Genomic DNA, 14,883 nt, shown 5'->3' with positions numbered 1-14,883 from the left:
TACTTACAGTGTAAAATAAGAAAAATTAAAAATATTTTCAGCAGAAGTTTGTTAAATTATTATATAGTATAACTATAATTAAAAAATTAATTATGAAAGAAACATTTAATTTAGAAACTTTTAATTTTAATAAATTAATTCAATTTTAATTTAATCAAGTGATATTAATTTTATAATTTATTAGCTTTAAACTTAAAATGTAGTTGAAAAACTATATATTAATTTATCCAGCCTTGCTAAAAATATATATTTTAACTATTGCTGTTGTATAGTATTATTTGAACAAAGGTTATCTGATTTATCGTTGTCTCGTATTACTTGAAAGATAAGAATTTATTCAAATCTACCGCGTTAAGTCGTACCAGAGAGCAGTGATGAAAGTGGTCTATTCTTTTCAAATGTACTGCTACACTGGTGCAATAAGCTAAAGTGAAATAAAATATATTTGTCTCACTCTACCTTATTGCACCAGTGCAATAGTGCAGCTGAAAAGAACAGACCTAGGGTTTGAGAATTTGGGACGCATGCGCAGTAAAGGCCATCACACACAAAATTCCATAAGAATTTAAATCGTAAGCGTAAGGAAATCGACCAATCTCAGTCGAGTATTCGGCTCTTCGTAATAATGAAGAGGTTACGAAGAGCCGAGTGCTCGATTGGGATTGGTCGATTTCTTTACGCTTACGTTAAGTTCTTACGGAATTTTGTGTATGATGGCCTTAACCAAGCGTGTCAGGTATCAGTAGCGTATACGTATCGTCGTAATATTGGTATTTTTATGGTCTCTTCAACAAAGGCAAAGAAAATGTTGAAAAATACTAAAAAGATGTAAAAATAATAAAATTTATTATATTTTTGCGTTTACAGCCGACTTACATAATGAATACTAGCGTTTGCTGAAAGAGTAAGGGAAACTGCAGGAAACCTTACCAATATTCTGTTATTCTATTATTTATTTATTAAAATTGAATACATTCTTATATATATGCCATATATACATTGTTACTATAATATAAATATAAATACTGAATACACAATAAAACATTTTATGTATCTCATTAAATTTTTTTACACTAACAAAACAACTGAAAAATTACATGTGCCCCAAGAAACGTTTGCCACATCATGTAAGTACGAGTCTGTCGATTCGGTCACATGGCTTGTGATGTCATTCGCGCATGCGCATGATCCGCTATTTTTCTCAAACCTTTCATCACTGCATTGGCGCTCAGTGATGTTGAATCGGTCGTACATGTGTGTGTTGCTGCGTATCGTAGAATAGTTATTTTATTAGAATTTAATGAATATAAAATTGTTACAAAATGCCGCATATTGACTCAGGAATGCCCAATCTCTTCGAAATTATCGTAGGGACGTACGAGCAATATTTGCTCGGCTACAGAGTGCAATGCACGATGCACAACATCGTGAATGTAAGTGAATTTCACGTACAAATTATTTAGTCCGTATGGAGTTATGTCGCGTGTTGTGATACGATTCACAATTTTTCGCACAAACAACATAACAACGAAATAAAATATATATAAAGCAGGTAAACTTATATTTATTGTTTTTTTTTTCCAAGGAATACAAAGTGGAGAAGAGTTTTGCAACGCACAGTCACGTGGCGAGCATACGCAGTGTTGCTAGCAATAAACACTATTTAGCTTCTGCCGGAGCTGATGATGTAGTATGCCTGTATGATCTACGCAACAGGAGAGAGTCCGGCAAATTAATGTTTCACAATGGTACGTAAATAAATTTATATATACAATATAGATATCATTAATTGCATGTACCATATATAAGGGTTATGTTATAGATTTTAAGATTACATCTGTATGGATTGTTCATAAATTGTCCATGCGATATATACATGATTACTTTTCATGTAGAAAAAGTGAACTACTAGAATATTGTAAATTTTATTGAAATATGCAGAAGAGCAATTAAATTATGAAAGTAGCAGTATCTATTTTGAATATTAATCATAAATATATTGTTTAAAAAAAATAAATTGCATGCATTTACTTCATATGGTAGATTGATAGATTTAACTTTGAAGAAGTAAGAATGATACCAGAGAGAATTCTGCAAACTCTAACTTGTTAAAAAGACAACATTTATAAATTTACATTAGAATTCTACAAGTTAAATAAAAATATAAACTTTCCTCATTTTATTTTTTAACAAACCGTACGTTCTCTCAACGACATTCATAGACTGTTGTCTACACCAATGATATCTCGTATATGATTTATGTCATAAACATGGAATATCATAGTTTATGCATAACAATTCTGCCATATTCTCTGCAGATACCATCAATTGCATAGCGTTTACTCCAGAAGCATCGCACCTCTTCACATGTAGTAATGATGGAAGTATAGCAGCTGTTCGTTGTGGTAATTGGCAGACTGAGAAGCACTGGCAGAAGGCACACAAAGGTTCAGCTGTTAATGCTCTAGCTATTCATCCCACGGGCAAGTTAGCCTTGTCTACTGGAACAGACGGTGTCCTGAGGACCTGGAATCTCGTTAAAGGCAGGCAAGCCTATGCGACTAATTTGGTACCGAGGCTGAAATATGATGCTAAGAATATAACAATTATCCGATGGAGTCCGAGTGGCGATAAGTATCTGTTAGCCATTAATCAGAAGATAGATGTATATGCCGTGGAAACCGCTGGAGTGCACAGTGAACTCACATTTGACTCAAAGGTTATTTGCGTGAATTTCTTGGAAGATAATCTGATCGCGGTCGGCTTCGAAAATGGACAGATCAAGTTCTGTGACCTCAGGACTTCGGAGGAAACGCTGGAGATGGCGGCGCACGACATCAGGGTGAAATGTATCGCGAACATGAGCGACCTGTTAGTCAGTGCCTCCAGTTCCGGCGAAATTAAACTTTGGAAGTACAACAAACATAGTTTGGATATGTTGCAGAGGATTGATTGCGGCGCTAGAATCACTTGTCTCGCATTAGCACAGTCTTGCGAAAATTTCGTGCAGCCGAAACAAGAAGAATTGGAGGAGCAGAAGAAAATAGAGAGGAAGAGTACACTAAGACTGAAACAAGAAGTTATCATTGAGGACGAGGGTGAAAAGGAAACCGGGGACATCCCAGTTCGAAAGATAAAAGCAAAGCATAAAAGGAAGAGAGTCGTAGAAGATGTAGAGGACAATGTCCAGGATTCCAAGAAGAAAGTTTTAAAATCGAGAGAGACTGACGTCACAAAGAAGAAGAAGAAGAGAGACAGATCGTTCGACAAAGACGAAGATGTTATCAATAAGCCCAAAAAGAAGATGCTTTTGAAGGCAAACAACCCGAAAGTTTTAATTAAAAAAAGGAAAAAGGATAATACCATTCCACAGAGCACTTCGCCAGCAAAGAAAATAAAAAATACCGACACAATGAAACAGTCGTCTGTCGCTTGCGTAAAGTACAAAGAAAAAGTACCAATGACAATGGATCCTGAAGACGCACCCCCTAGGAAGAAAAAGAAGAAGAAGGTGAACTCCTTAGGAGAAGAGGCTGTGTCAAAAAAGAAAAGGAAAGAACGACGAAATAAATTGAAATAAATAGCCAATTGAGAGAGTAATCTCTTTATAAAAATTATCATCTTTTCTATGTGATATATTTACATATGATAAACTTAAGACTACGAGTATCGTCTAAGTGCGTAATAAATTACTCGCTAGTTCCTACGAATCAGTCTATTTACAATTTCGTCGAGTTATCACCGCACCAATTGTTACGTCTAGAAATTATTCACGGTGTGGGTTCGCGACGGTGAACACTGTTAGCTCGTCGATTCATCGCGGTCGATTTCTCATGTAATCTTATAGAAAAAAATATAGGAATGGTCGTTATACTGAAAAGAAATTTAGTTGAGAGTTAACAGAATCGATATCTGGTTAAATTAAGGCTCCTGATCGGCCAAGAACTCCGCGTTGACAGCGACGACACGATTGTAATCGACAAAATAATTAAGTGAGAAAATAGGTCTGTTCGTTTCCGAAGAACTTCTGCAAACTATTGCAATAAGAAAGTTAGAGTGAAAGAAAATACACGTATAGTTTTTGAAAGAAAATATAAATATAGTTGTCTTATTAGTGCAAAAATTCATCGAAAACTAACAGATCTAATGATGTAAAAGGACGACCAATTTTTTCCTGCAAACCACAGCGTTGTTACTGAGCGTAATACGTACATATCACATGTGATACAATTTTGGAAATGTTCCTGATACTGTGCTTATTTAATGTGTATAAGTAGACATTTGATCATATTCGACATCGCAGTTGATTTTCCACCAAAACGAGACGATTTGTTACATTTATTTTGCGATTATTTAATAGTTATTTGAGCAAAAGAGGAAGTATTTTTTTATTTGGAGCAAAAATTTGTTACATTTATTTTGCGATTATTTAATAGTTATTTGGGCAAAAGAGGAAGTATTTTTTTATTTGGAGCATTTCACAAGTATGTAGAATAGATTGCAAGTGCCATTTTAATGATACATCTTTTTATCTAGCCGTAGTTTGCAGGAATTTTGGTTTTTCTCACGTCATCAGTCCAATATGGCCGTGACTGATCAGGAATCTTAATATCGCCGGGAATGAATAACGCATTTCAATACTATATACATGTACGCGTGTCTGCACGGATATTTCTATAAGAAATCTGAGAAATCGGATTCGGTCGCGTGAATGATCGCGATGAATGGACGTTGCGAGAAACATCTACCACAAGATACACTTGTGCGGCGGATTCATGGGACTACCGAGCGGGCATTTCCACGCCTTGGCGAATTCCGCGTTGTTCGACAGCGTGCCAATTACCCTAAAGTGATTCGGCGCGTGGACGCCCTCTATCACCTTGGACTTCAACGCTCCGTTTGTATAATTTCCGCACCAGACCTTGAAGGAGATTAGTGTTCATGTAACAGTGGTATCATGAGATACATAGTGTAAACGACCTTCGTCGTTCAACGTGTAAATTTTACTTGTAAATACATTTTTATTAGTCTGACAAAGAATCACTGCGTGCGCGGTTATTTCGAAACAGTATCTATTTCGTCGAGCTCCTCTACCTGTATATGCGAAGTTATATCAAGATCAACCCGAATTTCTTGTAATTTTTTCTCGCGAATTATCTTACGTTCTTTGCGCGAGATAGTATCACTTAATTTCAGTTAGTGTCTAATTACACTTTGATCAATATACCAATTCGATATACTAATATACAGGATTGAGTAATAACTGGCTAATCAGTTGAAAAATGAATAACTCTTAACTCTCAAATTAGTTATTTTAAAATTGATTTTAACTTATTTTGGTATGCATTAACTTATTAACCTTATTAACTTTTCCTATACAAGTTAAAATATTTCATTAATACTAAAATCATTCGGAGCTGCTTACAAATGTAAGTTTTGCCTTTAAAGTGAATTAAGTACATAACTTAATGTTGAAGTGACTAAGAACTTAGTTTTAATGCAGTTCCAGTTGAACTGGAAGGAACAGGCTTTAAAACGCGAGCAGTAAGTGGAATTGACTAAGCACTCAAGTAGATTGTTCCTTACAGCTCAAAAATCATCGACAGTGATTGATCAATTTCCTTGTTTCTCAAACATTTCTACGCGCCATGGCTCTTACATATCGTGAAAGTGGCTATTACCTGAGCAAAGCCCAAGAAGAACAGCTGCTCGTTGCTATAGTCGACGAGACCAGGCAGAACTTGCTGGTAGGGGCTGCGTGCAATCAGTCTCTGGTACGCCCTGTAAGCTTCCCTGATGCCGCCGTTGTCGGCGATGTTTTCGCCCTGGGTATTGATGCCGTTCACCTGAAAATCAGCGAGCCAAGCGGCTGAGCACACCTAGCCGGACGCCTGCCTTGGCACGTTTCTTCGTCACGCTGCCAAGCAGCGCGAGGGTGGAGCCCCTGCGCCCCAATACTCACCGTGAAATTATCACCCAGCTCCGGCAAATGATAGTTGCTGTACTGCTCGATGATACACTGCACCTTCTCGTGATAGTGTCGCAACGTCTCGTCGCTCCACCACTGCCGGAGATTGCCGTTTTCGTCGTATCTGCGACCTGACGTAGAAAAAGAGAGAGACAGAAAGAAAGAATCATGTAATTCCGGATATTTATTATGGATACGCAAGCATCTCCGCGCGCCGAGGACGGAGGAGATGAGTTTAACGACGTTGTGCAACGCGTCGCGTCGCCGAACACGCACCTTGATCGTCGAAACCGTGTGTAAGCTCGTGGCCCATAATAGCCCCCATAGCGCCGTAATTGATGGACCTGCAACGCGCGACGTTGGAGTTTAACAGCTTCCGATAAAGAGTGATTCGGGTCGCCCGCGCGAGACTTTTATAGCTTCATTCTTCCGAACTCTCTCTTCTCACTCTGGTGAGAAGTGTATCCTTGACTCCGTGTGTCGCGACCCGAATCGAAACGTGCAAATTATTCAGTACAAAATAGCAGTCAATATCGAGAATTATTTAAGGCAAAAGTACCAATGCCCCGATATTCGATTCTGGATTCTGGACATTCTTATTATTTTGATGTTTCGCTCTTTAAATACGAATACCTCAGTTTACAACATAAAATATATATATATATATATATATATATATATATATATATATATATGTATTTTCGATATATATATATGTATATATATATATATATGTATGTATTTTCGATATATATATGTATTTTCGATATATGTAGATATATTTTACGTTGAAAATTTAAATATTCGTGTTTCAAGACCAAAGCAATAAGAATTTCCAAAATTAAATATATTTTAATCCCAAAAAGATACGAGTACATGGAAATCTCTCTCTCTCTCTCTTATCTATGAAATATGAACAGTACGTACTCTAATCCGTTGCCGTAGAATGGTGGATGCAGGATACCAGCCGGGAAAGCTACGATAATATTTCTTCTTTAACGACGGGATTTGTTTCAAGGAAGATCAAATTAAGATATTGCAGAACGAACGATAATAGAGAGACGCGAAGTTAATAAAAATATAAATACATCAATAATATCGTCGTTGCAAATAAATAATTAATTACTTACTGACTGAATTCAGTATGGCGCTGTAGAACGCATTTACCGTCGTGCCTGTTGATATCCACCGGTTTTTGTCAGGCTTTTGGCGCAGATTGTTCAGACTTTTCTTTACGCTCACATTGGTCAGCTTCAGGAAAGTCGCGAATAATTTTCCATCGATCACCTCTGCCTATAAACGAGAATGAGCGAATTTATGGAGAATCTTGCGATTCGGAGTATTCGTCAGCGAGATAAGAGAGTTGTGAATTTTCCAATCGATTCTTCGATATGATTTGAATAACGATAAACGTGTGATATACGCAGGGAGAAAATATTGTAGTAAAAAAAATGACAATTTTGTAAACTTAGATCGTGCCGAACTTATGACTAAAATTGCTATATTCGTGAATCGTATATTCAGTAGAGAAATCTAGTCAGATTTACTATTTCTGTAGTAAGTTTTTCCCAGACAGATTACTAAAAGGATGCCTTAAAGACGTTCTAAAGACATCTAAAAGAAATAGGACGTCTTCTGGACGTCTTTAAGACATTTTTTGAAAGATTGTGCTGTCTGGGTTATCACAATGTCAGTATACAGCAGATTAAAAAAAATATTGTAAAAAAAATACAATCTTGACGTAATTTTTGCTGCGATATTTTCTCCGTGTAGATAATATACTTACTCCATCGTAGAACTTGTTCAATTCTTTTGGGTTGGTGATCCAGTCGGGAAATCCTACGAACGGCCTCATCGCGTGTAACTTCCGATGAGCTCGAGCTCTCGTGCCAATATCCATCCAATCTAGTTCGGCGACCATCTCATCGAATGCCGCCCTGATGTCCAACAGCATCTCCAATGCCTACAGATGACATCCAAAAATCAATAACCCGATTGTCACCAGCTATCTTTCTATTCAAGTAGAATGTATAATTAGATCAAATATCATTATGATCTTTTCTGTGCTTTTAATACACATGTACTTGAATTTTTATTACTTAATTCACCTCTCGACCTTTCCATCGATTGCTCTACGTTATTGAGAAAATTTTCGATTTGATCTCTTTTAGATTTTTCCTGGATATTATCCACCCTCTGTGGGAAATTTAATTTAAATTTAATTGAATCAAGAGATATATTATTTAGAAATTTACTTTAAAAATGATGGTCCAACTTTAATAGTGAATGTTCGATGTTTAACGTTCGATGTCGTGAGAAGGTCGTGTTATTTTAGAGTCTTCAAAATCTTAGATTTCAAGAAAATCTAATTTTCGATTTGATCTCTTTTAGATTTTTCCTGGATATTATCCACCCTCTGTGGGAAATTTAATTTAAATTTAATTGAATCAAGAGATATATTATTTAGAAATTTAATTTAAAAATGATGGTCCAACTTTAATAGTGAATGTTCGATGTTTAACGTTCGATGTCGTGAGAGGGTCGTGTTATTTTAGTCTTCAAAATCTCAGATTTCAAGAAAATCTAATTTTCGATTTGATCTCTTTTTGATTTTTCCTGGGTATTACCCCCTTGTGGGAAATTTAATTTAAATTTAATTCAATCAAGAGATATATCATTCAGAAATTTAATTAAAGAACGATAGTCCAACTCCAATAGTGAATGTTCGATATTTAACGTTCGATGTCGTGAGAAGGTCGTGTTACGTTAAAGTCTCTAAAAACTCAGATTTCAAGAGAATCTAAAGGATTTGTTGCAAAAAGCTGATTGTTGTTCCAAATCGATCATTCAGGCTTTCCTCCTTATGTTCTTTTCTCCTTTATCGGCCAACCTTTTCTCGCGCCTGTTCGTTAAAGTGTTTCTGCGCGTAAACGTAGCTGAGCGCCATGCCAAAGTTCGCGTTGGCGTTGCCGGTGCATCCCTTCCAGCGCGGCGTCTTCTCCTTCAGCCCGTAGACCTTCTGCGAGAACTGGAAGCCGAGGTCGCGGAACTTCTGCAGCGTCAGCGGGGCGACGGTCGAGTACACGTTCCACCAGACGAATCGGACTGAAACATCGGCCGGACACTTTATCTCGTCGTTATTACATTACCACCGCGAGAGTTCGTAGACGCGGTTCCTCAGCAGCGAAACAATCGCGGCACTACGCGGCTGCCAGGGCAGATGGGATCCGATAGCTTTTCGACTCCTGTGACCCTTCATTTGGCCGCGGCGTCTTTTATTCATGTCCGCGCCGCCGATTGCGCAAATCGTCGATGTACTGCTAAGAAACATTGCTCCTACGATTTTTATTATTTTAGGAATGCGATCAAATCTGGAAAGAGTATCTTTCAGCGCGATGCATTTCGCAGCAGTACTTCTTTTACCTTCAACCTTGTGTCGGGCTTCAGTTAATTTGCTGTGTTATTGGTTTATTTTGTTATTGACGAGTCTCAGCTTGAACTCTCTCGCCGCGTTCCACAACGATCTTGTTTGTAGAGATACAACGAGAATATATAATTTTAACGCGCGGACTCTCGGATATACAATGAATAAATGAACAAAGCTAAAGTTCAAATTGCTATTGGAAAATCGACCCTATACTATTTAGTCTTTTAGGAATCTGTGTTATCTGGAGTTTGTCTAAACGCAGTGAGCTTTCATGCGAGTCTACGATAACCGATTGCGACGAGAATAATAAACTAAATTTAGCCCGACTACGAAAAAATGATAGAACTGCAGCCTGCGCGTAGGAATATTAATGTCGCGATAAGAGCGATGCAAGTTGCGCAATGTAAATAACGTTATCGTCGGACAATACGATGGGAGGCACAATTCAATGGTGGAAACGATCGTCGTCGTCGCGAAAGCCGTCTCGTGAATTCGCAGACCGCGAATGGGGTGCGTAAATCGCATTACGGATCCTCTCCCTCGCGTCTCTCTCTGGTCAAGGGGCGTAATAGAGCAGAAAGCACGGAGAAGTGGCGCGTTGCGACTCGTGATCCGAGCGAATGTGTACATTATCTCGAGTGGCGATCGTGCGGCTCTCTCCTCATAACACAAAAATATTACATTAACATTAACCCTTTCAGGACGGAAGGTTGCTCGGGGAGATAATTATAGGGAAGTACGTATTCTATGGGTCTTTGGGGTCGTTGAATCCGAATCTAAAAAATAAAATTAAGATTTAGACAAAAACACTTGGCGTGCTCAGGATGCATTAAAACAAAAGTCGCAATAGATTGTGCATTGAACTTAGATTTTTTAAATTCCAAGATCCAAGATGAATTCTGTGACCCAATATGGCGGAAAAAATAATAAATAATATAAATACACTCAATTTCCGTGAAATTTGAACTATGAAACTTTCTAAAGATACTTTTTCGAGAACTGAAATCGAATATTTGAAATTCAAAATGCCGACAAAGGAAAAAAAATTTTTAGATCTGACCCGACCTGATCATATCTGCTCATTTGTGCTAACCCTTGCGAAAATGGTTCGTATATGATTCACACTTTTGACTTCAAATTTGGAAAGAGCATCCCAAAAAACCTCTATATACCAATTTTTGTGAATATCGGATTGATAGTCTCTGAAATACATGTATGAAGGTCGTAGAGCATCAAAAGGTGTCTCCTATCCTGAAAGAGTTAAACTCAACTCAAGAGTACACTGCGAGAAAAAAATAGTTGGAATAACTATAATCTCACTATATTTTATAGTTTATTTTAGCCTCAAACACATATTTATAGTTCATCAAACGTGAAGATATAGCAGAATGAACACAGATTTATAGTCACCATCTTATTACTCTGTGTATATAGTAAAGTATGCTTTGAGAATATAGTTACATGTACCTATATTTGTCAAATATTTCAATTGTATTGACTATATAAAATAGTTAATTTCTCTTACAATTCCATATTTGCTACCTTACTATATTTTATATTTCAAATAATTATAATTCTTAGTAAAAGTTTTACATAGGTCAGTTATACTATATTTATATTATAAATATTATAAACATTATGGTGACATTTATTATAAAAATGATATTCTTAACTATAATCCTTTTACTATGTCATTACAGTTCCAAATATCATACATTTTTCTCTCAGTGTAGGCGCGCCTTACTCAGATAGCACAGAAAATTCAAAAAGAATTAAAAAAGAATTCTTCAGTCGTATGTCATCAATTCTGAATTTATTTTCAGATGAAAAAAAAATTCTTCAAAGTTCAGTTCAGTGAAAAGAATTCTTTTTGCATCTAAAAATAAACTCAGAATTGGTGACATACGACTGAATTTTTTGAATTCTCTGTACTATCTGGTAGTCATTTTGCGCGCGTTTTTTTTATTATATTTACCAATTCGTCAGTAATTTTATATTTGATCTTTAGTGTAAATCTTAATAATTTCTTTAAAAATCTTAAAATCTTTCTTTAAGAATTTTATTTACTGAGATATTATTCACGCAGCGCTTAAAATCGGGACATAAGACGTTTTATAGCCTTCTTTAAGATATCTGAGATACGACTTTTGTCCGTTTTATGTCCCGATTTTAGACGTTATGTTGTGTGGGATATTACAGCAACATCTTAGTAATGATAACATTGATTCCGCGTTACAAGAGCGCGGAAGTCAGACGTACCTATCGTGGCGTGCGGCGTAGTGGCCAGCAGCAACGGTAATTTCTGCAAATAGTGCAGGTCCATGATGATAACTCGGTCCTCGGCCGGATTTATCGTGACGTTCGTGTTCTCGAACACGGCCTCCAAGTACCTCGTCCAGTTCCACTGAAACGACATCACGTCCCGCATGTTTAATTGCTCGGCTGTGCTCGGCGAGATAGGATCGTCTCGATTCTCGCACACGTCGCTCCACTTCGTCATCGACGAAGCTCTCATGATCCCTCTTTTCCTCGCGCGTGTTCGTCGGCCAGCTAAGTCTAATTGTTCGCGATAATACGCATAAATATCGGGCAGAGCTGCCGCGTCCTCGCACGTACATCGTGAGAACGCATTGAGCTTAATGAGAAATCATAAGATTCCGGAAGATGTGCTGTAATAGGATGGTAAAGATGATAATGATAATGTTTGTTTGTTTGTTTGTACTGATGATTTTTTTCCGCACTGTTCAACTGCCGCTTTAACCGCGGGATTCGGACTGTTATTTTACTCGCTGCTTAACATCGCCTTACCTGCTGCACATGCAGATCGGTCAGTTCCTGGAGCTCGTCGATCGTCACGTCGTGAATCAGGTGATCCGAGCTGCGCCGCTCCTCGGGTGTTGCCATAATCTGGATGAATTTCGAAAACGATCAAACGCGCGCTTAAGACGATTATTCGTTGTATTAGAAGTTGAGTGATCTAAAATGAAAGATACTCGATACGATTGTCATTGTTGATATGCGCGGGCGATCATCAACTGCGGCTTCTTATGGCCGGTAATTGTAGATTTCGCAATAATTACGCGCAGTAGGTCACCGACTGCAGTTAGTTAAGACTAATAACTTCGGATTTTGCAATGATAATTGAAATAAATTTTTAAATTTAAATTATACTAGTTTTAAATTTAAGTTCTACTGAAGTACTAGTTCTTCTGATTAGTCACTAATTCTAAATAAAACTCCTGATTTCTACTTCCGTGTACTGCCAACCGAAAGTTATAAATAATTTTAAATAATTTAAATTCTGAATAAAGCTTCTCTAATTTCAAATTAGTTTCTAACTTGATATAAAAAAAATTAAGTTAGAAAATTGATACGGAACATGGAATAATAAATGTGTGATTTCTCACGAACAAATTGACGGAGCAGAACGGAATCTGTATGGATGAAATAAGTTCGCGATGGCACTCACTCTGGCGATTTTGGTACTGAACTCCAAAATCTCGTTGGCGTAATTCGCACTCATGTTACCAGCTCCTGCGAGCTCGACCATGGCCTTGATGTACTTCTTGTACTCCGTCAGTTCCGACTGGAATCGCCGTGGGTCCAGCAGGTAACGCTCGCTAAATCCGGGTGACACTTGCTCCATCTAAAAGGATTTCGTTCCCTTTTGGTATGTTCTCGCGGACGCGACGTGTCGCGATTTCGCTCTTCCGCCAGTAACGAATGCTGCTCGACAATCACGACGATGACGCATTTCGAATGGCTTTTCGCAGGGACTTGTAATACGGAAACACCCTTAAGATGCAATCGTATTCTCACCATCATGCGATTCCTCGTAGTGTCACGAATGTCCTCGCTGATGTAGAAATGAAGCAGGAAGTTCAGGCCGAGATTCCTCTGCGCCATGCCGGCTATCCTCGGCAAATCGACAGCGGGTATTTTGCCGCGCAGCGGCGGCTCCTTCGGCAAACCCAATTTGTCGAGCACCTCGAAGATGGGTTCCAGTCCCAGAGCCTCGACGTTCGCTGCAACGCAACGGCACTCGATATCTCGATATCACGCGCGATTTTGCAAAATACGTTTCTACAGCCGAGGCCGCGAACAATCGCTTTACAGCCCAGTTCGCGAGTCGTGCGCGTAACGCGCACTCCATTGTTACATTCAATTACTCGGCATCTCGTAACGGCAGACCAATCGTCGTCGAGTTGTTTCTATTTAAATCATCCACGTCGTCGGTTTTTTTTCCCGACACCTCCAATTTATAATCGCGATCGCGCGGCCGTCCGCAGGCACGAGTTCCGGCTGCTTCTTCGCGGTAATGGAGTCGTCAATTTGCGTTATTACGTTGTTAGTAACGCGACAGTAATAATACGTTGCAACACAAGCGGCTGTAAGCGCGTTAAGCGCCTACCCTTTCGAATTTGCGCTTATGTAAATGACACCGCGCGCCGTCGTCCGTCTCTCAACCTGACAATGCGAACAATTAATGAATAATTTACTTCGCTGGCGATAACAAGTAAAACAAACGGAGTTCCGTTTTACGACACGCGAGCGTTGATTCGCGAGAGAATAATTCTCGCCGTTTCTCTTCTTTCCGATCTCGAAAAATGCCTCTTGGCTTCAAGTGGATCTTGAGATCTCTCGAAGACTTTTGTGTCTGTTATTCCTTCATATATATTATTTCGAATGCTAATTATTTTATATTATTACTAATCTTAAGTTCTTATTTTAATTTTAATAATTATTATTATATATTTTTTTCTCATTTATTCTAATACCTTATTTCAAAAATTATTTCTTTTTATTATTTCTTAATATTCAAATTATTTCTAGAATTATCAAAATTTCAAATTATCTTTAATTATTTCAGTTTTCAAGTCTATTATATTTGCTTGTCTATTATATTGATTCTTCTGATAAACTTTTTATAATATTCCACAATTATTAGATTGGTAAAACAAGCTTGTCATATTTATAAATAAAACAAAAACATCACAGAAAAACATACAAAATAGAAAATGGAATTATCTATTTCCAAAGGATTAATTACTTTTATTTTATAAACGTCTAACAAGGACTTTTTATCTTTTTTTTAATATTTAAAAATGTGAATTTAATAGAAAAATGACAAACCATTTGCATCACAATCTAATATATATTCCTTCTCTCCCTTTTCTTTTCTAATGTTTGCATTGAATATATCAACCCTTGCCTCACAACATAAAATCTCTTGGAAACGTTCTGGAAATCCTAGAGACGTCCTGAAGACATAGGACATTTCTGGACGCCTTCTGGATGTCTTTACTGTTCGAGTTAGAACTCACCAACATCCATGCAAGTTCTGTAGAGGGATCTCGCCAACTTCACCGGCTTGAGATCGGTCTCTTTGTCCGATTCCTCGAGTAAGAGTCTTAAATTCTTCAGGAGCTCCTCCCTGAGCAAGCTCAGCTGGTCCCAGTAGCTTTGGCTTTGAGGAATCGGATGTTTG

At 37.7% G+C, this 14,883-nt stretch overlaps 2 protein-coding genes across 2 annotated transcripts in view; one reads left to right on the top strand and one right to left on the bottom strand.

The window, feature by feature from the left end:
* Positions 1-1,207: 1,207 nt before the first annotated feature.
* On the top strand, positions 1,208-5,040 carry LOC116840225 (p21-activated protein kinase-interacting protein 1-like). The gene is made up of 3 exons (XM_032806704.1): positions 1,208-1,433; positions 1,586-1,748; positions 2,319-5,040. The coding sequence occupies exons 1-3, from the start codon at positions 1,323-1,325 to the stop codon at positions 3,578-3,580; spliced, it is 1,536 nt and encodes a 511-aa protein (XP_032662595.1). The 5' UTR covers positions 1,208-1,322; the 3' UTR covers positions 3,581-5,040.
* LOC116840224 (neprilysin-4-like) overlaps positions 3,589-14,883 on the bottom strand; it is a 36,021-nt gene continuing 24,726 nt past the window's right edge. The window contains exons 5-17 of the mRNA XM_032806703.1: positions 14,720-14,883; positions 13,215-13,420; positions 12,865-13,041; positions 12,204-12,302; positions 11,655-11,799; positions 8,859-9,073; positions 7,755-7,931; positions 7,099-7,261; positions 6,896-6,944; positions 6,245-6,312; positions 5,963-6,099; positions 5,682-5,846; positions 3,589-4,921 (exon numbers count right to left, since the gene is read on the bottom strand). The exon at positions 14,720-14,883 is cut by the window's right edge and continues 82 nt beyond it. Coding sequence (XP_032662594.1) covers positions 4,745-4,921; positions 5,682-5,846; positions 5,963-6,099; positions 6,245-6,312; positions 6,896-6,944; positions 7,099-7,261; positions 7,755-7,931; positions 8,859-9,073; positions 11,655-11,799; positions 12,204-12,302; positions 12,865-13,041; positions 13,215-13,420; positions 14,720-14,883 — 1,942 coding nt within the window. The 3' untranslated portion in view covers positions 3,589-4,744. The remainder of the gene's footprint in view (positions 4,922-5,681; positions 5,847-5,962; positions 6,100-6,244; positions 6,313-6,895; positions 6,945-7,098; positions 7,262-7,754; positions 7,932-8,858; positions 9,074-11,654; positions 11,800-12,203; positions 12,303-12,864; positions 13,042-13,214; positions 13,421-14,719) is intronic.

This window comes from Odontomachus brunneus, unplaced genomic scaffold (assembly GCF_010583005.1).
Source record: "Odontomachus brunneus isolate Ranch 3 - 2012 unplaced genomic scaffold, Obru_v1 Obru_scaffold_009, whole genome shotgun sequence".
NCBI classification, from domain to species: domain Eukaryota; kingdom Metazoa; phylum Arthropoda; class Insecta; order Hymenoptera; family Formicidae; genus Odontomachus; species Odontomachus brunneus.
Note: the sequence above shows the minus strand (reverse complement) of the source record. Positions and strands in the feature narration are given on the sequence as shown.

Excerpts from the sequence above, each read along its gene's own strand:
- LOC116840225 (XM_032806704.1), top strand. The coding sequence starts at position 1,323 with ATGCCGCATATTGACTCAGGAATGCCCAATCTCTTCGAAATTATCGTA. Across the intron at positions 1,434-1,585 it reads CGATGCACAACATCGTGAAT|GAATACAAAGTGGAGAAGAG; the intron begins GTAAGTGAATTT and ends TTTTTTTCCAAG. Across the intron at positions 1,749-2,318 it reads CAAATTAATGTTTCACAATG|ATACCATCAATTGCATAGCG; the intron begins GTACGTAAATAA and ends TATTCTCTGCAG.